General features: G+C 46.1%; 1 protein-coding gene across 1 annotated transcript in view; it reads left to right on the top strand.

The window, feature by feature from the left end:
• The window catches only part of MADD (MAP kinase activating death domain), a 956,601-nt gene extending 938,687 nt beyond the window's left edge, over positions 1 to 17,914 (top strand). The window contains exon 37 of the mRNA XM_086959712.1: positions 9,097 to 17,914. Coding sequence (XP_086815838.1) covers positions 9,097 to 9,204 — 108 coding nt within the window. The 3' untranslated portion in view covers positions 9,205 to 17,914. The remainder of the gene's footprint in view (positions 1 to 9,096) is intronic.
• Positions 17,915 to 25,159: the final 7,245 nt, after the last annotated feature.

The following is a 25,159-nucleotide window of genomic DNA, read 5'->3' as shown; positions in this document are numbered from 1 at the left end:
ATGTGGTGAGGGCATGGGTCGGAGGGAGAGCCGGAGTGGATGGTGTTCATGACATGGGTGGTGTCTTCAGTGCTGATGGGGGTCCAGGCGCTGAGGGTGGTGGTAGGGGGCGTTGTTTTGGTAATTGGAGGCGGAGTCTGGGCACCGAAGCTGTTGTGTATGTCGGCGATCTTGCGGTGAAAGAACTTGGCGAGGGAGTCGCAGAGGTCTTGCGACGGTGTGATGTCGTTGCTGCTGGCGCACACAATGGTAACGAACAACGAGTCCGTTTGCAACCAACGGACCGGCGCACAAGAGATAAGGAAGAACAGCAGAGTTCTGAGCGGCCATTAAAATCAACAACCGCCACCCAACATATTCACTGAAAACACCAGGGATAAGGAACAACCCATAGACCACAGATCTTGAAGATGCCCAATATGATGAATGAGAGAGAGTTTGCCGAAAGTGGGAATGAGAGAATTTTGCCTATTGTGATAAGAAAATAATTTCTTAAGATTTCTTCTTGCACAGCAGCATGACAGCATTTATGATACAGCGCACGGACGCTCTTTATGTTTGTATTGTCTGTCTTACCACCCCCTTCCCCCCATTCTCTTATATTTTCAGGTACTATAAAGCCTTTTCTATTCTAGAAGAATATATGAATGTAACCTCTAATGCAAGGCCCCCCCCCACCCCACCCCACCCCACACACACCATTTATTAGGTCCTGAAGAAAGCCAACTTGACCCCTTGATGGCAATTTCTGGCTGAAACATGTTGACCTTTTTATGACACAACACAGTGCAGATGCCTCCTAATCCAGCTTTCTAAGCACGCCCAATCTTTTTAACAAGGCATTTTTTCCAGCACCTATTAAAATTGATCACCGCTGGTTAATAAAAGCCTTTTTTAACTGCACACCCCTTCCAAATTTTTGCTTTTTGATCACTAATTACTACTGCACTAACCAGTGGTCTACCTCCGGGTGGAGCAAGCATACAGTTAAACCCTATGATAATGCTGTCACGTCGCTAACAACGAGGCGGAGAATCAAGATATACCGCCTATCGAGCCTTGGTACGTGAATGAGTGCTTTTTATCGGCACTGTAACCGAATAACAGAATAGAACCCTGGTGACTCAGGACAAGTGATTCCTTTCCACATTGATTTTTTTGAGGTTTTTCTAAGTCAAGAGCTGTAACATATTGCTGGATATGCTTGCATTCCTTGTGCAGTTCCTGCAGTGAATGTGAACACTGTGGGGCCCCTTGAAAATCAACCATGCCTACCAAGCCTAGAATGTATCTAGTCCAAGTCCCTCTGTATTACTCATAAAATTGTCTGTGGCTTGGTAACCTTGGATTTGGCTACTGTGCCCAACCCATAATGTCTCTCAAGATGCATCTGCTCAATAACCTGTCTTTTTGTCATGCCCCCATATCAAGCGGGTCGGACAGGAGGCGTTTGATACCCAGCTCTACTGCTTTGGAACAGCATGCCCTTGGAACTGAGAAGAAATGACAGCGACCTTATTTTAGGAAGTCTCTGGAAACATTTGTGATCTTTTAACTTTGATAAGGTTAGAGTACAGTGCATCTGTTATTTTTTCACCAGATTATGGTTTTGAAAGGATTGCCTATTACCCATTCATGATCCTTATTTTCTTTCATGGACGATGGCTATAGTGTTTGCAAGAGGGTTACATTACTGGCTCTTTTAGCATCTACTCCCGTCCCTGTGTTTTCTAATGAACGGATGAGTCTTGCAGTAAAGCAGTCTTCAGATGAATAGTTTTCCCAGTAAATTCCTCACCTCTTGAATCCCCTCCATGCGCCGGACTGGATATGAACAATTCGGAATGGATTTTCTGTGCCGGTAGGTGGCTCTCCAATCAATCCTTGCAGCGGTACCTTTCTGGACATGGCCTTACCAGAACCACAAATTGACTACCCGGCTTTCAGACTTCTGTTCCCTTTTCATTCAGTAAAACAATCAACAAAAGAAAGTCACCCTGCCGCTGACAGCTTAAGGCCGATAATCTCACTCTTATCTGGGACAAATATTCCCACAGAAAGAACAAACCACGCAAAGAAAGATAATATGTATAAATTAATACATCAAAATGCAATCATTTAATACAAAATTCTGTCAATACATTCAAATTCCATGTATATATATATTCACTTAAAAACCATAGGTTTCAGGCCTTATATAGTTAGGAATTAGCATTTAAAAAACCATAGAAATTGCTCCTATATAGTTAGTTGTACTAACTATATTTCGCGCACCCGCAATCCACTGCTGATGATGTTACATATTGCATCATTCATGACATGGTCAGTGACATCACTGATGACATCTCAAATGACATCACTGATGACATCTCATTTCACTGACGAAGTACTAGTGGCGAAACGCGTTTGTCGAGAGGCAGGGGGTCTGCCAAATAAAATTCTTTTCTTGGATAAAAGACTTGGAGTGCCGTCTATTTTTCGTTGGAAAGCGAATATATATATATATATATATATATATATATATATATATATATATATATATATATATATATATATATTCACTGAAAAAAACATAGGTTTCACACCAGTTATAGTTAGGAATTAGCATTTAAAAAACCTATTAAATTCACTGAAAAAAACCATAGGTTTCACACCAGTTATGGTTACCTGGAAATTTTACTGGCATAAAACCATTAAAATTCCCACATTATAGTTAGTTGGACTCACTATAACTTGCGCGTGTAATGCACTGCTGATGACATCACATATTACATCACTCATGACATGGTCAGTGACATCTACATTTGTATTTTTTTGTCTCTGGTGGCCATCTTTGGGCTACATTGGGCTACATTTGGGCTGCATTTGGGCTCTAACATATATAAAGCCCAAATATAGGCCAACATATATTTTTTAAAAGTTAATTTTCTTAAAAACAACTGGAGCATATATCTTGAGACATAGCTATCAGTCCTTACAATTTGTCATTTTTTTTTTTTAAATTTTTTTTTTTTGCGCTTCCGGTGCACGCCCCGGTGAGCGCCCCGGAAAGCGTACTATTTTGAAGCGCCCCGGTGCGCGAACCGGGAAGCGTCCCGTTAGCGCCAATGTCGCGATCGAAAACAACATCGTGACGCGTCGCGTAAGCGTGACGTATCGTGTAGCTGCGTGATGCGTCTTATGACGCGCTGCGGAAGCGCAACCGGAAGCGCTCTGCGGCGCGGAGCGCGTAACGGAAGCGCGCCGGAGCGCGTAACGGAAGCGCATTGGGTCATGTGACTTGAAAATAACACTTTTCATTGGTTCTCTTCATTTTTTTCTCCAAATAATGAAAGCCCCCTCCTTTTTTCCTCATTCTTACTTTCTTCATTGAGAGAGCAAGAGCTATTTTGGAGGAAAGAATGGCATCACTTGTTGCTGCAGCTGGTGCATCCCCAACACCACCCCCACCACCCAGAAAAGATGGTCCACCACCACAGTTTCTTGGAGGACAAGAAGAAGAATCGGAGGAAGAAGAGGAGGATCAACATCAAAGGGTCTACCTCCCAGAAGAACCAAGACAAAGGCACGTCAAAGTGCACTTCATTTGGCAATTTTTTTCTTTTTCCAGATGACCAAAAAAAGGTGAACGCCCCCAAAGTCACCTGTCTCATCTGTGACAAACTTCTCTCCAGGGGCAATCCCTCCAAGAAATATTCTTTTGGTAACTATACCATGATCCGCCACATGGAGTGGTGGCATCCCAATAATTTGGCCCAGGCTGAAGTCCGGGAACTTAGGCACAACCCACCCCCTGTGGCCAGCACTTCCTCTTCAGTACCCTCACTTTCTGGACTAGAAGAACGGCAAACGGTGCCAAATATTCAACCAAAATTTGGCAAGGTCAAATTTCTTTGCATTTTGTGTGGCAAAACTTTATGCTATGGTGAACTTAGCGTCACCTTAATAAATACTGCTATAGACAACCACAAATGCAGCAAGGAAAGAAAACAGTAATTCTTTTCTTTTTTTTTTGCTCCTGTTGAGCCATTTCCAATTCCCTGTTTTTTGTTTGTTCCCTCAAAAAAAAACCAAAAAATATAAAATTTTTCAAAAACGCAAAAAAATTTAAAAAATGTTCAGAAAAATAATACAAAAATATAAAACAACAAAAAGAATTAAAAAAAGTTATTTTCAGAACTACCTCCCATTTATAAAATATTGCCAAAAATGTTTAAACTCTGGCATTCTTTTTTCTCTGTTGTGCGCTTCCCAGTGCGCTCCCCGGTGCGCGTACCGGTCGCTCCCCACGCAAAAATCGAAAAAAAATATTTTCTTCTTTTTTTTGCCCCGCGGGGCCCTTTTAAAGCCCCCACATTAAACCTAGGGGGTCAGGGAGGGTCTACTCTGCCCCTTATGGTCAATTTCCCACTATGTTTTGGCCACCTCTTGTGTCTCCATCCTACCGAGACACAAGATGGCGGCCGCTCCGGACTGTTTCGAATGTTTACAGACAACCAAGAACCAATCGGCTTTCTGCGCGCAAGTCGCGTGGCGCGCCCGGTGCGCGTACCGGGGCGCTGTCATAGATATATATATTTTTTTTAACCTAAATTACTCAAAATCCACTGGAGCACATATCTTGAGACATAGCAAAGGCACATCGGGCTACCAGTCCCTACAATTTTGCCAAATTTGGTGTAAATCCATTCAGCCGTTCGGGCTAAAAGTGAGGTCGACCGCCCTATGGAAATTAACATGGGGAAAACGCGTTTTGGGACCCCCCTTTTATCTCGGCCCCCGCTTGACGCATCCCCCCCAAACTTTCAGAGAAGGACCGGAGCTCGACGAGGCCATTTTGAGGAAATTTTCAGGCAGATTCATCAACTGGCGCCAAAGTTATTCCAAATAGAATTTTGAGATTTAACATTGAAAAAAATCCTAATTATAACTACCTACTGGCGACCGCCAGTAGGTAGTGTATATGTGTGTATATATATGTATATATATATATATATATATATATATATATATATATATATATACTTTATGAAAGCTTACCTATCTATACTAAACCTTCTTCACAGAGTCTTGCCCCTACTCCCACTATCCACAAGGAAAACCCTGATACAAGCATTGGTCTTAAGCCGTCTGGACTACTGCAACGCTCTGTTGATCTCAGCCAAGGAATCTCCCTTAAACAGACTGCAAGTAGTCCAGAACACGGCAGCCAGATTAATGACCAATGCCCCCTCCTTACAGCTTCACTCCCCCTACTCCGTAAACTGCAATGGCCACCCATTCGCAAAACGATTAATTTCAAAATTTACTGTATGGCCTATAAAGCCCTAAACAACTTGGGGCAAAGGTATATGACAGACAAGCTGGTCAGATACACGCCCTCCAAGACCCTTCGCTCAGGGTCCAAAGATCTCCTTCTCATACCTTGCATAAAACGGGCTCGGTTGGGGGGAAATCCTTCTCCTATTTGGCCCCATTGTATTGGAACCAGCTGCCCATCCACCTACGTCTCTGCTCCAACTACCTAGCCTTCAGAAAACGACTAAAAACCACACTGTTCTGACCTTCCCTGTTCTGGTTGTCAAAGGCTGTCACAGAGCAGAGATACCCTGGTCGGGGTGATTCATGCGCTCTATAAATTATATAAATAAATAAAAATATCTTTTCAATAAATACACCTTAGTAAAACGTTAATATTTAATGTACAATGTAGAAATAAAATACCTTTTCCCCCCACTCAAACAGCGTACACACCTTCCCATCCATACCTACTCGCATGTAGTAGCACTCAGACCATACACCGACAACTCTCACCAATCACACGCTGTACTGTGTTCTATTGCATATTCGCCATCTGTATACACAGAACGAGTTGCACTACAACCAGAGATCATGAAATGTTCAGTGTGTACTAGGTACATTTGTGTATTCCGATACATCAACTCCTAGTATGGCAGAGTCTTAATCAGTTGCTGCTCCATCCATAGCAATAGTAATTGGCATGGGCTTCTTAGTACAGCCCTGGCATGCTGATGCTCCTGTTGTGGTCTGCGCCAACACACGTTTCGGTGACTACCGCATAAGGGTTAACTCCTTCATCAGGGCGCTCATGTGAAGGGTTAACTCCTTCATCAGGGCGCTCATGTGAAGGGTTAACTCCTTCATCAGGGCGCTCATGTGAGATGTTCCAATGGATAATAATGGAATGGGTTTTGGGGGGCAAAAAAGAAGCAAACGTATCTATTTACTTGGACGAAGAACTGGAAAATAGACAATAAGCTAGGGGGAACACTGAAACAATCTGTGTCCGTTTGAGTACAATTAATCAGTTTCTCAGGACAGACCGTGGTCTTCTTGGTCTGGTGGAGCAAATGTTGCTCTCACAAGGCACAATGTCTCTCGCTAGTAGTATATATTCGATAATGAAAGGTTCAGGATTGAAAGGATTACAGCTGGGAATACGTTTCCAATCTTTGCCCGCTTAAGTGAAACCCAATTGCTCTTTTTAGAATGATACTTTTTGTTAAAAAATACATTTTCTGCAGTGTGTGCAGGATGTCACCTTTCAGAAAATCACAGTTCAATGCACTACCTATCGTGCCATTACCAGATGTCCATATCAGACTGGTGTGAAGAGCACGAGTCCTCCACAGGCAAGGAAGGGAGTGCGCCGCAGATACTGCGCCTGACAGTCAGTCTCTCAGAGGGAGGTGAGGCACATCACCTGAAGTATACAGACCTATCCCAATGCCCCCAGAAGCTTACCTTTGAGGGAGAAGGAGCTGGCTAAACCTGCAGGGGGAGTGTCTATGCAGGAAGGAGTAAAGTGCTGTGCCTCCCCATTGTCTGCAGAGCTCATAAAGTGAGGACTGTTGGAAAGCAGTCGGTTCGACCCAACTATCAGCAGGCCTACATCCCTGTTCCTTACTGTGACCGCAACTCTGCAGGTGCAATCGCTGAGGCCTGGTCAGGGCTGTGATTGCCGGTGTGTGGCGGAACTGTTAAGCTGAAGATCGGCCAGTTTCTGTATGTATCTGCTTGAGTTGTGATCCAACAGTGCTTGGCCTCTGCATGGCAGCAAATGCAAAGGTGGGACCGGTGTGCGGGGCATTGGCCCTGCGGGGCTGTATCTGTCAAAGTGTCGCCTCACTCAATCATGGCCCCACTGAGGACCCGACGATGGCCCATCACCAAGAACTTGACAACACAGGTCACTCAGAGACTTCTCTCAACAGGACCACGCCACGCCAGGATCCAGAGCGGGTGCAGTGATGTAGGCAGCCCTCGTGCCCGAGGCAGGACACATGAAGACCTGCTGGCCGGCATGCAACCACTCAGCTGGGGGACCCTACTGCCTCGGCTCAGACTCCACAGCCGTCAAGTAGATCCCAAGTCTCTGCTAAGCTCATGTGGCTAAAGAACCATTGTTTATTGGATGTCTCCTCTGCCTGCTAATTGGAGATTTCCTTTCACTCTACAAGAATATCTGTGAAGATCTCCTACTGGGGAAGAAAAAGATGCTTCTAATCCTAGTTCTTTGTTCTCTAAATCTTCGCTGAGATCATGAGTAGCCCACCCTCCTCAAACCTGGGAAACAGATTCTGTTTTCAGCTCTTCGACAAGGTCCTGCAGTCTGCGCTGTGGAGATGTCTCCCGGAGCTGTGCTCTCTAGGGCAGCGACAGTAGAAAGATGGAGGCTACAGCCTCTGCATTGACTCTCGAAGCCTTTAATTGACATCTTTTTTTACATAAAGGAATATTTACATAATCATGGAAGTTTAAAAAAGAAAATGTTTTTTCTTGGTAAGCGTCTCGGGATCCCATTCATAGATGGAAGTATTCAGTGTTGCCCTTCAATCCAACCCTTTGTTGCTCAAATGTGAATTTACCTTGAAAAAATGAAAGACAAGAGGCGTTTGGCAAAACAGGAACAGTTGGTTTAATTATACGAAGTAACCTGGAGAGCAAGCAACAGTTGGGGTCTGAAGACTGTCTCTAAGCACATTGGTTTTGGACGTCATTTTATACATTACGTGAAGCGTCCTAAAGTAATATGTTCTTTTTTTGGGATCCTTAAATATGGGCATAGTCACAGGGCCATCAATCTGGGCATTTGATAAGAAGTGCAGGTGGGTCTCGACCTTGAGTGGACACACTGTGGGGCCAGTGGGTCCGTTTCCAGATGCCCAGCGTGGAGAGCGCGTGATCACTGTGTGCAGTGTATATGCTGGTTTCTGATTGACTGAGAGTTCCTAACTTGGTGTGGTATCAGACGTTATGGTGTTTTGGCAACGTGCCTCCCTGCAGCCAAACGTGTTTTATTGGGGCAAATCTCCTAAGACCATTGTGGTGTCGCTGCCTATCTGTGGGATCGATCTGAGATTTCCTGTTCACATGCTTGTCTTAGGGTTACATGTGCCCCCACCTGTGATGTGACCATCGGTTTCTTCAGGCCAAGGTCGCAGAGTCTGCCTGACCACATACTTCTGATCGGGGTTGATGGAGAGGTCATATCGGGTGAATTCAACAACAATGATGCAAGTTCGTTATTATAGGCACATATATCGTGCCGTGCCTTGATATTGTATGTCCCTGTCGATTACTTCTAGCCTCTACATCTCCTTAAGGAAGAGCCCTTGAGTAAGGTTCTTACGTAGCTTTGTGTGAAAAGATAAAAAGCGAGATCTCGAGGGCACGGTTTGCTCCGTGCATAAAGGAGCATTACTCCTGCTGCCATTGTGCTTTCCACTGCATAAAAGTAGCACCACCTAGTATTTATTCCTACGAAATAAAGGATTTCTTGAGTCCATGATGAAAAAAAACAAATGAAATCCATGTTTATCATATGATATGTTACTCCTTCAACACGCTTTACTCTCTTCTTTCCTTGTCTGCTCCTTCATCATCCTTTCACCCTTTTTGCACTGGTGTTTGTCCTATTTCTCTTTAACTACAAACTGGCAACCCCATATCTTCTTTCTGTCTTCTGCCCTCAAGCCCTTTGTAGGTCTGTGATTTTACCATTTGCAATTTCTCAATGCTGCACTTTCATTTGTCTCTCTTCCTTTAATCTTTTTTCTCTTTCTCCTATTCTAGGCTCATGAGATCTGCTATTCTGTGTTATGTCTTTTCTCGTACGTGGCTGCAATTCGTGGGAAAGAAGCTGAAATCAAAAACAAACCCCCGCGACCAGTCTCCAGCTGATCCATGTTGGGCGTCCCTTCCGCAGGGAGGGAGGGGCTCCGAGATCTCTCCAGTCCTCTCACTGTGCTTTCAGACTTCAAGCCACTGCCTTGCATGGAGAAAGGGCCTCATACTTGTGTTTTTGCAGTTTTCAGCAGTACTAAGTGGTGTTCCTTCAGGAGATCGGTTGGTTTTCCTCTGGTTTCCCACCAGGCCCTGATCAGACCTCTCACTGCCTGCTGGATCCTAATCCAGAAGCCGTTGCCTCCAGCTGAGAACCCTTTGCTTTATGAATCCGAAGCCTTTGGACCAGACTGTCTGTTTCCAGAATCCGTTCATCATCTTGAAGTGGTCATCCTGTGTTATGTTTGTGATATGATGCTCTTGTCACTTTATCTCCCATTTTCATGCAACCACACTTCTCTGTCCTTTTCTTTATTCTTTTTTCCTCTCATTTGATCTTTTTGGTTCTTTCTCCACACCTTCTTCCCTTTTTGCATTGTTTCCCAGTTATCTCCTTTTCCATTATGTTTCTCTGCAGTTTTTCCCACTTGCTAGCAGGTGTTGAGGTGACTATAAGATCTGATGGATACTGTTGCGGAACAATTATGAATATGTGCAACTCCTGCATAGGTCCCACGTATGAGCCACTGCGTCAGTTGTGGAAACCCCTTCTGCTCTCTGGTCTGCATATCTTGTGTGTGTGCATCTTGTACTCGCCCACGCATGTACTTGTCAGCGAGTACTTCAAGGCACCAGATCCAGTTTGGCACTATCTCCGCTGTACAGGAAAGTATTACAATTAAACAGCAATAGCTTGTGCAGTGTGCGTGCGTGCGTGTGTGCGTGTGTGCGTGCGTGTGTGTTTTAAGGTATGATGGCACATTAGTTGCAGAGTATACCCATAGGTATGCCAGTCTGTGCTTGTACGCAGTGACCTGGAGTATGTAGTGCATGCTGCTGCGGGTGAATGGAGAGCGACAATTCTCTGTGTAATAACATACATAAAGGGTCTGCTGTCACAGACCGCGGGTGGATTTCAGTGTGCAAGTATCCTGGAGAATCCCTCCCTACTTGTATATAGCAAAATTGCATTTGTTACTCCACATTGCAGAAGCACACTGTCTATATCATAAGCATTGGCTGCCCTATGGTGTGGGTGAACATTGCACTTCCTGAGTGTTGTCTGAGCCCTGCTGTGTAGTTGTGTATGCTTGTGCATCTGTGGCATTCACTTGCTGGCACTGCGAGTTCACCGTATCATACTGTGGTTGTCCATTGACTTACTGGGCGTTAACTGTATCCTTCTATTGTTGCCCATTGACTCCATGAACGTTCACTACATTCAGAAATGGCTAGCATTTGTATCTTTCAGAGTATGAAGAGCTGCCAAGCCTCCTCTCTGCCCTAGTAGTACTGTATGTACACCTACCCACCCTGCTTTCTCCACTATCACAGCTGTACGAAGAGCTGCAGAGCCTCCTCTCTACCCTGGCCGCACTTTCTGTATACCTGCTGACCACCATCTTTTCACTGTCCGGTCAATATGAAGACCTGCTGGCCCCCTCGCTCCACTATCAGAGCTTCATAGAGACCTGCTGAGCCCCTCCCAGCTTTGCCAGGGCAGTATTCCCTTAACGAAGATATGCTGAATCTTCTGTGTGTTTCCCAGGCCTTATACTGTATCCATGCACTAGTGATGCCTGCTCGTCTTGGTCTGTATCATTGTATGGCCTGCTGAGATGACCCTTTCCTGACTGCTCTTTTCATAGTCTGGCCTGCACTTCTGAAGTCTTAATATTGTAAATGCAGCCTGTTTTGTCTCTTTTGGGACCTGCCCAACAAATATTATATCTGAGACTTGCTGAGCTCATGCCTCAGTCCAGACAGGCCCACACTACAGCAGCGATGACCCCGGAGGACCATCGAGCACTGTGTCTAATAGGTGCTTTGTCTGTTTTATGCCCCGCCATGGCCAAACCCCTGCATGGGAGTCCCGAAGAGCCTTGTCAGTTTCCTGCCAGGTCCATACTATTGCAGAAATGACCCACGAGGACCTTCTGTCTGGCTGGCTGAGGTCACATTATTCTATCTAAGACCTGCTGTGTCTCTTCTCTGTCCTGCCAGGTCCATACTCCTGTGTGGGACACCCGTGGAGGCCTCTTGTCTGTCCTGCCAGATCCATACTCCTGTGTAAGACCCTGGAGGCATCTTCTCTGTCCTGCCAGGTCCATACTCCTGTGTGGGAGGCCCGTGGAAGCCTCTTCTCTGTCCTGCTTGAAGTCACGTTACTCTATCTAAAGACTGCTGTCTCTTCTCTGTCCTGCTAAGTCCACACTCCTGTGTGGGAGACCCCTGAAGCTCTCTTCTCTGTCGATTGCAACATTGTCCTTCTCAGTCCGGTCTCTTTCAAAGCAGATAATTTGAAGTCTGAGCCTTCACTGTCTTACCCGAGTCATATAGCTGTACCTGTAATCTGCTGATTAGACCCACTCATGACAGTACTTTTCATAGTCCTGCTGCCCTGTCGCTGTTACAGTCCTACAGCACATCTGTTCTGCTTGAGTAGTGTAATACTATGACACCCTTCTACACAGCCTTCAAGTCCTGGCGAGATTAGTATTGTTTTTGAGACCTGCACGGCTTTTAGGTCCGGCTGAGATTAGTATTTTTTTTTTAGACCTTCTGAGACCCATCTCTGTCCTACAAGGTGACATTACTATTTCTAATGGGTACTTTAGGGGCATATTTGTCAGCTGAGGGGATATCTAGGTGATACCAGAGCATCTACCAGATCCACTCTGCGTCACCTAGAAATTATGGTCATAGTTCCATAAAGGGACCACCTCTTCCAGTGTATTCATTCATTCACCGCACAACAGCGTTGGATCGGAACCTACACCATGTTTTTCGTTTTTGTGCTGCCATGTGTGAAACAGGTTGTTGCCTCTCTAGATGGGTTAATAAACCTAAAATGTGGTTTGTTCTCTGCAGAAACTAGAGCCAGTAGTTATGTTCCTGCCCATCACTACAGTTATTTGTTCTTAAATCGTATCTCTTCTATTTGATTATGTTCCCCAAGTCCATCAGAGAAGGGAAGCCAAAGTTGTACTTGCTCTTCTTATGTAGAAAAGGCTCCTCTAGGTCGACATTCCAGCGAAGCTTTGACAGTGCGTGGAGAAGATGAATAGTCTTCACCCTGCAAAAGGGGAAGAAGTGAAAGCGGTCAGACTCCAAAGTATCCTCCTCTAGTTCAGTGTTGGACCTGCACCAAGAGTAGGAGGCGCTTGAAGGTTTGCAACGTCTGAGTTCCTGTTCTTGGGTGAATCTGGTCTCCTTTGCCGAGTCCCTTTGTTCGGGATCGGCTGGTTCTCCCCAGATCCTCGGTCTCCTTTGCCGAGCCCCTTTGTTCTGGATCTGCTGGTTCTCCCCAGAGCCTCTCTATCCTTTGCCGAGTCCCTTTGTTCAGGATCCGCTGGTTCTCCCCAGATCTTCGGTCTCCTTTGCCGAGTCACTTTGTTCAGGATCCGCTGGTTCTCCCCAGATCCTCGGTCTCCTTTGCCGAGTCCCTTTGTTCAGGATCCGCTGGTTCTCCCCAGATCCTCGGTCTCCTTTGCCGAGCCCCTTTGTTCTGGATCTGCTGGTTCTCCCCAGAGCCTCTCTATCCTTTGCCGAGTCCCTTTGTTCAGGATCCTCTGGTTCTCCCCAGATCCTCGGTCTCCTTTGCCGAGTCCCTTTGTTCAGGATCCGCTGGTTCTCCCCAGATCCTCGGTCTCCTTTGCCGAGTCCCTTTGTTCAGGATCCGCTGGTTCTCCCCAGATCCTCGGTCTCCTTTGCCGAGTCCCTTTGTTCAGGATCCGCTGGTTCTCCCAGAGCCTCTATCTCCTTTGCTGGTCTCCTTTGTTCAGGATCCGCTGGTTCTCCCCAGATCCTCGGTCTCCTTTGCCGAGCCCCTTTGTTCTGGATCTGCTGGTTCTCCCCAGAGCCTCTCTATCCTTTGCCGAGTCCCTTTGTTCAGGATCCGCTGGTTCTCCCCAGAGCCTCGGCCTCCTTTGCAGGGGCCCTTTGTTCAGGATCCGCTGGTTCTCCCCAGAGCCTCTATCTCCTTTGCTGGTCACCTTTGTTCAGGATCTGCTGGTTCTGGGTCCCTTTCTTCAGGATCCGCTGGGTCTCCCCAGAGCCTTTGTCTCTCCTTTGCCGAGTCCCTTTCTCCCGGATCCGCTGTTTCTCCCCAAAGCCTCTGTCTCTTTTGCTGGTCCCTTTGTTCAGGATCCGCCGATTCTCCCCAGAGCCTCTGTATCCTGTGCCGAGCCCCTTTGTTCTGGATCCGCTGGTTCTCCCCAGAGCCTCATTCTCCTTTGCCGAGCCCCTTTGTTCTGGATCCGCTGGTTCTCCCCAGAGCCTCTCTATCCTTTGCCGAGTCCCTTTGTTCAGGATCCGCTGGTTCTCCCCAGAGCCTCTGTCTCCTTTGCAGAGTCCCTTTCTCCCAGATCCGCTGGTTCTCCCCAGAGAGTCTGTCTCCTTTGCCGAGTCCCTTTGTTCAGGATCCGCTGGTTCTCCCCAGAGCCTCCGTCTCTTTTGCTGGTCTCCTTTGTTCAGGATCTGCTGGTTCTGGGTCCCTTTCTTCAGGATCTGCTGGGTCTCCCCGGAGCCTCTGTTTCTTTTGCTGGTCCCTTTGTTCAGGATCCGCTGGTTCTCCCCAGATCCTCGGTCTCCTTTGCGGAGTCCCTTTGTTCAGGATCTGCTGGGTCTCCCCAGAGCCTCTGTTTCTTTTGCTGGTCCCTTTGTTCAGGATCCGTTGGTTCTCCCAGAGCCTCTGTCTCCTTTGCCGAGTCCCTTTGTTCAGGATCCGCTAGTTCACCCCAGAGCCTCGGTCTCCTTTGCCGAGTCCCTTTCTTCTGGATCCGCTGGTCCTCCCCAGAGGTCATTGGCTCTGGGGCGCTTGGCTCCCTACTGTACCGAAGTGCTGTTTGCTGCTTCAGTAATAATCAGACTTTGCCCCTTTATCAGTGCCACAGGTAGACTTTTATCCCAGCATAGAAAGTAGAGCTGATATAATGCAACAGATCTCGTCACCTCCTGTCTGATGAGGCAATCAGGATAAGGAAGATGTCGGGACCCTGGGCTTCCTGGTGCTTTTTTTAAGCCTCTGGGGTGAAGGGTCTCAGCAAGAGTTTTCGGCACTCCTGTTTCAAGTAAAGAAAGTGGGCGCCTTTTGCCCTTTGAATATTTTTGATGGGCTTTATCTAGGCAGCCAGGGCTACGATAACCACTGGTCTCTTGGCCAAACTATTTTTGCAAACTTGGTCAGTGCAGCCTGAAACATTCTTCCAGTTAATATACAGCAAATCGGAGGCTTCCAAGTTCTGCGCTAGAATCTGACTCTACGTGGTGGGTGCTATGAGGCAGCCTGTGCTGCCCAGGGTAGTGACGATGAAATGTCAAATTGTACTAGCAACTTTAAGCAGGGGGTAAGAAATACACTTTCGATGTGCTCTTCAGTGAGAGTTGTGCAGTCATGAAGTCACTTGAGCATTCAAGGAGATCAGAGCAAAGGGATTGCTGTGTCCAATCAGAGTACAGAATGGAAGACTTTTGTGGCAGACAAGTTAGAGCATAGTTTGAATCTCCTGTAATACTGGAGGTGAATTTAGACTTTTTTCAGAAAAATAAAGACACATTTTGGTCTTTTTTTCAACACATCACCCTTCAAAGTCAAAAGGACAGTTGCATCTCCTGAATCCTGAAAGATTCTTCATTTTTATTTTTCAGAGTCGCGAGGCCATGGTTCATGGATTTCACATCTGCAAGTAAAGGCAAGACGGTGAATAAAAGTACTTTTCCTACTGGATTGTTTTTTCTTGTTGCTTCTAACAGAGCAGGAAACAGCAGAAGGGTTCAACAGGGTACTGCTTCCTCTACTCGCACTTTGATGAGAGGTATCTGTTGGTAACATTTTCAGTGCCGCGCTCGGCCTCAGAGTATACTTTCAGTGGGAGACAGCCATGACAGCGCGGGCTTTACACCGCGCTGCCATTACGACGCTGCCATTACAACGCAAGTCGTTACAACGACTTTCGCTGGATGGCGCTAGAGACTAAGGTAGATTTACTATTCCAACACCTTCCCTACTGTTGCGTAGGCTGGAGTTGGAATAGTAAATCCTACTATTCCAAAATCCAGCGCCTACAGCGCAAGTCGTTGTAACGACTTGCGTTGTAATGGATGCGTCGTAATGGCAGCGCGGTGTAAAAGCCCGCGTTGTCATGACGTACATCCCTTTTAGTAAGCATTTCTAACTGAATATAAAGGGTAGTAATGAAGTCTTTCAGAGTGTCTTCCGTTTCAACCTAGTAACCTCAGATCTGACATTGTGTCTTTCTTTCTTTCTCCAGTGGGATCTGTCTTTTTCAGTTTAGGAGCCGCAAAAAAAAGTATTTAGTGTTCAAAATATCTTTTCCATCTGTACTACATTGAATTGTGGACACTGAGTCTTCCTACAAGTTAGTCATTCATTCATTCTTCTGAAGATGAGAATATGGTCTGTCCTTGGTAATGTTTCTCTACCCATCTCTGTGGCGGGTGAGAATAAAGGCAGAGTTGGTTTCACTGGAATAGGTGGGACCTTTTTGGCGCTAAACCATCTCTTCCATGGCATCCATGCAGCTCTGTTCCTGATGTTGTTGTTCTCATGTCCAGATGTTTGCTCATCCTTCCGGGCGCTTGGATATATTTACTTGGATGAGTCACAATATCTTTCAGCAAAAGCTTGTCTAAAGGCAAGTAGCAATTACATTTTATCTGCCAAGTCTCCTCTCTGGCAAACAAGGGACTTATGAATGTAGAGTTTTAGCCCTTCCTTCAATAAACTTTCTAACCCTCGGTTCTGTCTTATCCAGGCTGTAATGTTCTATTTTAGATCTGATGATCTGTCGTTTTATTTTGCCAGGGTATAATCGCGTCTCTTGGATGTAATCAGGCTTTTCTGGTTTGTTTTCAGCTGAGCCTTCGTTGTCACATTCTTCTGCAGCGCATTCCATCTGAAATTCCTTTTTCAACTGTCCCATTTCATTGTCTTCTTGCCCTATCGAGCCTTCTCTCCATCTCTGTCCAGCTCCATTTCATGATGTGAGCCCAGCTGAGCTTGCACTTTGTCAAATCCCCTGCCGTTCTCACGTCCTGCCGAGGGTCCACGTCCTGCCGAGGGTCCACGTCCTGCCGAGGGTCCATGTCCTGCCGAGGGTCCATGCCCTGCCGAGGGTCCACGCCCTGCCGAGGGTCCATGCCCTGCCGAGGGTCCATGTCCTGCCGAGGGTCCATGCCCTGCCGAGGGTCCATGTCCTGCCGAGGGTCCACTCAGTCATAATCCCTGACATCATGTGAAGTTGTCTCATCTTCAATGTCATTGCGTTACATTTGTTAATTCTCCACAACGCTCCAGACTGTGAAGAAACGCTCTAGACTGTGAAGAAAGGAGAAAACCCAGATACAATTATCTGGGTTTTCTCCTTTCTTCTCATTGCGGCCTCTCTGACGCTCTTGTGTTGACTCCATTTGACTGGAGTCATTCTTGCTTACTGGAGAGTTGTTAGAGGAATCTTCTGTTTTTTGAGTACTCTATACTTTACACTGACCAATGTTCTAAACTTTGGAGTGCTTTGCCGTGCTGGTGTGTGTCCTCCGTGCTGTATGCATAGTCCACTGCCTGAGTGACTGCTGTACTCCTGCAAAGTTCAACTGCTCTTTCCTGTGGTTTCTCTCATTCTGCATGCATGTGCTCCTATACCACAGAGCAAGGGCGCTCTGTGCACATAGCGCTCTCTGTTCTACACTTTACAGAGTGCCTACGTTATGCACAGACTTACCTATGCCTGGCGCCCTAAGTGTTTCCTGAACAATGTGGAGGGAGAGATATCTGCCCTGCTGGTATCTCAATGCTATGAACTGACTGCTGCTCTGCCGTTGGATGTCCCGCTTGCTGCTTGAGACCTTAACCAATGACTGCAGGTGACTGTATTTATTATCTGAGAGAGCATGAGAGCTCGGCTGTGTGCTGAAGGTTCTCCATGTGTGATGTGTGTAGGTTTCGGCTCTGCACTGGACTTTAAATTGCGTTGAGTGCTGCCTCCATGCGGTTTGCTTTGTTTTTTTGTCCCTTTTAAGTGTTCCACATGTTCTGCACAAAGCTTTGTACTGGATTATGTGTGATGCCTCCAAGTTGTCCTCAGACCTATTTTATCCCCCCCCCCCGCCTGCACATAGATCTGTACTGCTTTGTGGGCATCTTTGTGCTCCCTGCAGATTTCCTTTCTGGGCTCTGGGTATCTCCCATGCTATGCGCAAGGCTCTGTACTTCACTACGGGTGCCTCAATGATGTCCGCAGACCTCTTCTTCTGTTTGGATCCGTCTTATAACTCCTATGCTGTGGATGTGCATTTTCCTTGTGATAGTGTTTTTGTTTTTCTGACAAGAGTCCAGAGATCTTCCTGGAACAGGACTGTGCTTTGCTTCTCCCCCAGCGCTTCTTGACTCTCGCCCAGGTACAGTGCTGCCGAACAGTGCACAACTCTGCAGTAACTAGTTACATTCCTCCCGAGTTTAACTCCCGCGCTTCATGTCTGTATATGGTGTTCAGGTTGAGTGGGAGCGTGTTGTAAATATTCTGTCTCAAATCTATTTATAGAAACCTGTACAGTTGCCAGGGTGTAAAAATAAAGTGTCAACCCTTCATCTCAGGCTGCGTTTTGCATTTTGTCTGCCGTTGAGTAGGGCGAGTAGGGGATGAGTATTAATAACTATGCATGAAAAACATCAAGTTAGCAGATTGTCCATGAAAGAACAGAGCGGAAACCAGGATATTTAGGAAATGAGGGAGGAACCCAGATTTACTCCCTTATCTAGAACGTCTACACCGAAACTTTGTGCCTGTCAGAGGCCGAGCCAAGAGCCTCCACGCGAGAACCATGCCTCAAAGCTAAGCTAGCTTTCCTTGATCCCCCTTCTTTTATACTTGGCTTGTGCTGATTATCATGAAAAGCAGACCCCCTACAAGACTCCTGTACCCTAGGCAAAAACATGCCCATCTCAAATGGAAGCCATTATTCAGTTATTTTGTCAGTTATTTTTGAAATGCAAAGTCCAAAACGCTAGTAAATAAAACATGGAAGCAACGGGGGAATAACATTTTTTGCAGTTATCGGTTACTGTAGTAAATGCATCGTGAGAGCTAGAATTGCACTTATCTCCTGTTAAGGTAAAAGTAGATCACTTAAATATCTCTAGCACATTGTACGGCAGCGAAGAATCCGTGGATACAGAGATGGCTGATCATTTGAAGAAGGAAAGAAAGCGATACTGCAAACACCCTCAAGTCGCTATTGGCAAATAGCATAAGGTAGAAAGACTACTAAATACACTTCCGCAGAGCTCGTAAGATGACCCAGGAGACAAGCCAAGACTGAATGTATCAGCTGTCACATCAGAGGGAAAGAAGGAGGTTCAATGAAGGATCTTCCATGACAAATGGATTAAAAATCAAAGCAAGAACTGGTGACCTCTTTAAACAGCCCTTGCTCAACATGAAAACCTGCTACCGTTGTAATCAAAAATATCAAAAGTCAGAATCTTAATCCTAACTAGTCATTGTTTTTCTCACTCTTTTTCCCGCACTGTCTTATTCCACCCATCCTTTTATCAGATTGAAATGAATCTCCATGGAGGAGGATGCCAGAATAACCTCAGAGATCAAAGGAATCAATCTGCCTGAGGAACCGTGTCCCTGATGATGCTCAAAGCAATTATTTTGCACTCTTATCGCTGACCTGATCATTTTGAGAAACTCCCCATGTAGGAGAGTAGGATCTGCTTACTATGGTCACCCCCACTTTTTGCTGGTGTTTCACTGTTTCTAGACTTTAGTCTGGCTGGGGCCCTGATATCCAGGACCTCAGCCTAGCTGCTTCCTCTCTAAATTGATTCCAAGTACTTTATGTACATTCCAGTTTGGTTACTGGGGTACACTTATGAGTCCCTAGTATATGGTACCCTAGGTACCAGATAGGTACCCCAGAGGCCTACTAAGGGCTGCAGCATGTATTATGCCACCCCTGGGGAGCCTTCCAAAATGGCACCACAGGACTGCTACTGCAGCCTGGGTAAGGTGGTGCATGCACCCCTTACTTTAGATATTGCTTACCTATAGCTACCTTGAATCACTGCACACATAAACCTATCAGTCACCCCTATTGCAGGCCTTATCAATCCTGAAGTCAGGGTGCTGGGTTTTGTGTGAGAGCGTTCCCATGCATGAGCAAGGCCCCTCTGCAGCCTTCTTAATATATTCTCTGGGGATGTTCTGTGATGCAGCCAGACCATGTACTCTTAAGTGCATTATAACCTCGAGGTAAATGCTAACTTTGGAATGGCTGCACGGAAACCTGTTGTGTTTGGTGTCAAACACTTTGGACTTCTAGCACCCCCACCAGTCCTGGTGGCGGGGGCAGAATTCCACCCTTTGAGATGGAAGGACATGTACACACCGGTATACCCGGTACCAGTTTAAAAGAGACCTGGCATCACAAAATGGATGCTGCAGCCAGAGACACGAGTCTGGCCTCCTGCTGCTGGACGAAACTCCCGCAGGGGAGGCCTGGACAATAGGTTTCCTGTCACGGAGAGGTGTAACAACCTCCCAGATAGGCTTTAGTGAATTGGGGCTGGGTGAGGGCACTCTGAGAGTGCTTTGAAGTCTGCACTGGGTCCACATTTGCTGTCCCTGTGCATAGCCCAGTTCAAACCGGTTGCAGGGGCTACCAGCCACTGCTCTGGTGCGAAACTGGACAAAGGAAATGGGTGTAGCCTCCCCTCTTTCCAAACTCTCCCATAGGTGGTTCCCCAGATTATATATGCAACCCCTTCAGTGGGTATAAGAAAGGAACTCCTGACTACAGGACTTTAGATTACACCTGAACGAAACTCTGTTACAGATATCCTGGAACTTCGACGATCTACACAACTAGATGGCTGAGGAATCTCCCTTGGAGGTACTCCCCTGCTTGGAAGGCACCAAAGACGCGTCTGACAGGTCTGCATCTCCAAAGCTCCCGATGGACTCCAAAGTAATTGCAGCCCAGGAGGTGGATTACCAGACTTCTCCGAGGCCGACCTGAGTCCCCAGAAAAGCTGAGGCTCGCAACCCTCATGAGTACCGTGGAACCGAAACCCCTGGACAACGTGCATATATGCAAGTGCATTAGCTTCTCGGCATTACTTGAGGCTGTGCACTGGGTTACTTGTATCCCAGATTATGAGCACCTTTTCCACCAAAGATTGCGGGCCTACACTCCACGAGTGTTCCGTAAGCCGGCCCTTTGTGTTTTCACTCGAGGTACCTGCGCGATACCTGGTCCGTTGAATGGTGGGTCCCTGAGAAGACAGCTTTGACTTCCCGTGTATTTACACTGGCAAGTGACCCAGACTATGTCCCCTCTGCTTTAAGGTTCTTCTCATCTTCGATCCAGGCTTTGATCACACTGGACACTTTCCACGTCGGCAGCAGCACTTTGCAGCAGATCGCCAATGAAATTAATGACGATTCCCGACACCAAAAGACACCTATGCACCCGGCTACCCTAGGTGAGGAACTTGAGTACTCCGGTGCTCCCGTGGGTATTGGCCCTAGAACCCCTCTATTATTAAAATATGCATCTGGAACATAAACGGTCAGTCAAGCAAACTGGAAGACCTAGAAACATCAAAATATTTAAAATCCTTCGATCTGATTCTACTCCAAGATACCTGGGAAGAGAAAGAGCTACCCCTATAAGGATACACAACTCAAATCCACCCGGCAACTAGAGGTTCTTCTTATGGTCACAGCTCAGGAGGCCTGGCATCACTCGCCTCAATACAATAGGAATGATGGAAGAAATCAAGGTAAAAATCACTCCCCCGAGTGCCATACAGGCAATAGCAATAACAATTGAAAACAACCAGAGGGCTCAACCACTATATATAATACATACATACACCCAAAGCACAGACTAAAAGGGGCAAGAGAACAGGTCAGCGAACTGGTAAGAATCATGGAAGAAAGGGACATGGAGAACTTACTTCTGGCAGGCGACTTCAATCTTCACCTTTTTGGAAAAAAAATCAGAAGATGAAATAGCACAAAAATTGAATATTGCGTGGGGAATACCACTTCAAACCCCAGCCTCTCAAAACAAGCCAACAAGATGCTCAACCCAACTACTGAAAGATCTGGAGAAGCTAAACCTGATGGTACTAAATGGTCGATTGTAAAGAGGACACTCCGCCAGCAATAACATATTTTTCCTCAGCCACTTCTTCTCACCTTGACTTCACCCTTGTAACACTACCATTGTTTGATATATTGAGCTTGTTCAAGCTAGGAGAAAGCGGCCAAAGCGAACACCTGCCACAAGAAGTGAAACTAAGCGTCACTAGTGGGAATGACATGGAAGCAAGAGAAAGCGTTGCAACAGAGTATACCTCACACCTTTAGACGGTTAAGGTGTAAGACCGATAAAGTAGAAGAACTAACAACCAACACAAAAATATTTCTCCACCGGATAACAAGCTTGCCAAAGAACGCATTAGAGGCCTGGGAAGAATTTGTAATGGAACTTGGAACAACACACGTCACAGAGAAAAAACCCGCAAAGGGAACATAGCATGCAATACATTGGGAAAGGTAACCACACCAGAGATAAAAAACCTACATTGCAAAATAAACCAGATCCTAAGACAGCTCCACAAACAATCGAACACCGAAGCCCTTCAAAAAGTGGCGAACCCTAAAGGCTCTGCAAAAAAAGAAGACTTGGGAAAGGAAAAGGCTACTGAACGAGGAACTCTGGACAAAAATCGTGTACGACTCGAAACAGAAGAACAGCGCCAGATTCTGGAAAACAATCCATAGCCTCTGACGGCCAGGTCACAAAGTAATAAACTCACACATATCTGACCGAATGGGCACACTATTTATCAAATCACTTCAATGATACAAACCCAGAGGGGGACCCACACAGAGGAAAAACTCACACAATCCAGAGGTACCCAAGCACTAGCAAAACAGGAACACATAAACATGAAGTATATGACAACTCCAACCTGACTGAGGCCAAGCTTGCAAATCTGGTGGAGGTAGGAACAACAAGCTCCATACTAACCGCAAATAGGAAGGAAAAAAGTCACGCAATAACTTCGGCTAGGATCAAGCCACAACCCTCAAAAGGGAAACTAGAAGGTGCTCATGGCCCAACGGAATCCCGCCAATAATGTACAAGCAAGACGGTGACTTCTGGAGTGACACCCTGGCGCCAGTCTTCCAGGAAATTAGTGAAACAGCGACGTCCATCATCCTGGAGAGGATCACTAATAAGTCCGATCTATAAACGGGGCGAAAGGAGCAATCCAGGTAACCACCGACTCATCACCTTAATTGACACAGAGACAAAGTACTATGCATGACTCCTCTTGGAGGAATTAACATCCTGGGCAACCACAAAACACATCATCCTAGCAAACCAAACCGGTTTCTGAAGAGGTCAGGGCACAATAACTAATATCATGGCGCTAACTCTTCTGTTAGACGCGGTTAAAACAACGAAAAGCTTGCTATTTCTTTGCTTCATAGATTACAGCGCTGTGTTTGACCATGTAGACCGCAGCAAACTCTGGCAGAAACTGGAAGAATGGGATATTCCTGGGCCACTTTTAAAACGGCTGATACTACTGCATACCAACACCTGGGTGAAGATCAATCTGGGATCTGGAACACACCTTTCAAGGCAAATCAACACCACCACAGGTCTAAAACAAGGATATTTTCTGGCCCCCATGCTGTTTAACCTCTTCCTGGAGAACTGGACAAAACCAAATCGCATGCCCCACGGTTGGGAGATATCTCGCTATCAAACCTCCTCTATTCAGAAGACCTGGTCGTAATCAGCCGGTCCCCTATTGGACTACAACACCTCCTGGACACCACCAACAATTCTCAATAAACAATGCACTAAAGATCAACTTAAACAAATCAAAAGTTATGTCAGTTAACTACAACGAAACTTGCATGGTTCCTGGGCGGACAGAGGCTTGACCACGTAGTCAAATATAAATACCTAGGGGTATTATTAGACAGCACGGGTTTGTTTAAACCCCAACTAGAGGCCAGCCGTCAGAACGGCACAAAATTCCATCTTTCAATGAAGCCCCTGAAGAAAGTTCTCCCAGATCGATCACTGGAAGCCCTCTTGCAGGTGATCAGAGCACATCTACAGCCAATGCTCACATACAGCAGCGAACCGATGCAAGGGAAAGACGCGACGGCTCTAGACAAAACAATCAGTAAAGCTACAGGGCAGTCTTCCATCTGCCGAACTACATGTTCCCTCCCTAAATCCGCCTTGAATTTGGTCTCCAGAGACAAACGGTGGAGAGAAGAGGTACCTACATAAAAAGCTGGTGCAAAATCAGAGGCGCGAAGCAGGGATCTCTAAACACCCGCCTCTGGACTGAACTGTCTACCCGAGAGAACTCGCCCACCAGGAAGTATCTACTAGAATCATTGGAGTGCCTGAAATTAACAAATCTCTGGGAGTCCTCCTGAGACAACAAAAGCTTCAAAAAGGTGGTAACAAAAGTCCCCAAAATGATTTAATCTCTAAAAGATAAAGAAACCCTGGCCAAGAGGTGTCATGGATGGACAGTGCTGAAAGATGACAAAGCTCTCAAGCCGCAGGAATACCTGAAAATGGGTCTCACGCGGAAGACGAAAGACAAATTCTTAAACCTGCACTTTGGAATCCTACCAGCACAACCTCACCTGGCACCTTGGAAAAGAGGAGCAGAAGACCACCTTTGCCGTCTTTGCAGCACAGGAAAAGAGGACCTAATACACATAATTGTCATCTGCCCAAACCTGATGGACATAAGGCGCGCCTTACTCCGAGTATTATGGAACCAAAAGGGCATAACAAGTTGCAGGCAGGCCGTGAAGCTGTGCTTCAACCCTGAAGAGATTCAACTAAATTGCAGACTAACAAAGTACTTTGATATAGTGGCCAGAAGACTCATGAGCTAGCAATAAGGTACATCTGAAGCGCAGCAGGCAACAGCACCTCAATCAAACAAAGGAAGAGTCTGCTAAGACACCTGCCAAGACATAATCGCTCTCCGGCATACTGAGGCACATTCACCTCATAAATTTAGAAAAGGACTACATAGACAATACAATTGAGACTGAAACGATTTTATAGAGTGTAAAATACCTTTTTTTTTCTTTATCTATTCTAATAACATAAGTGTAAAGCAAGGTTCAAATGATTCTTAATGATGGAAGTTTTGATATTGTGAGTTTTAATTAACTGTACAATAAAGTTATTCTTATTCCCTTATGTCTAAAGGGATTTGCTCAAAGTCCTCTCCTAAGAGTCCCTAATCTTTAAATTTCCAACCGCGACTTTCCCCATAAAAGCTAACGGTGTCTCCCGGCTCTGTTGTCACACTGCACACGTCCCCTGTGTCACTACCTTGGGTGGTTCCTTGGGGTCCCAGCGATTCTACAGGCTCCAGGCCTTGTGTCTAGTCAGGTTGTGGTTCTTGTACCACCTTCTTAATATATGGTTTGGTATGCCCCTCGGGCTCAACGTATATTGTGCTAATTTACTGTGCTATATTGAGTATAATATATGTGCTTTGACCTCTAGCCTCATAAAGAGACTAGTAGGGTGTGTTTAGAATAAATACATATATTTTATATATATATACCTGTCGGGTTGTCCTTTCATTTAGCCATTCAAGAGATTATAGACTGGTAAAACAAGCTGCTTTGCATTCCTTCGAGACTTAGCCTGAAGGCTGCTCCCCATAGCTCCCAGTAGGATAACTTTCAAATAAGGTTGTCTTTAACCTATCACCTCTAAGGGGTTGTTTGGACTGGTGCAAGGTGCC

This window comes from Lissotriton vulgaris, chromosome 2_2 (genome assembly GCF_964263255.1).
Source record: "Lissotriton vulgaris chromosome 2_2, aLisVul1.2, whole genome shotgun sequence".
Lineage (NCBI taxonomy): Eukaryota > Metazoa > Chordata > Amphibia > Caudata > Salamandridae > Lissotriton > Lissotriton vulgaris.
This window is presented reverse-complemented; position numbering and strand designations above follow the sequence as displayed.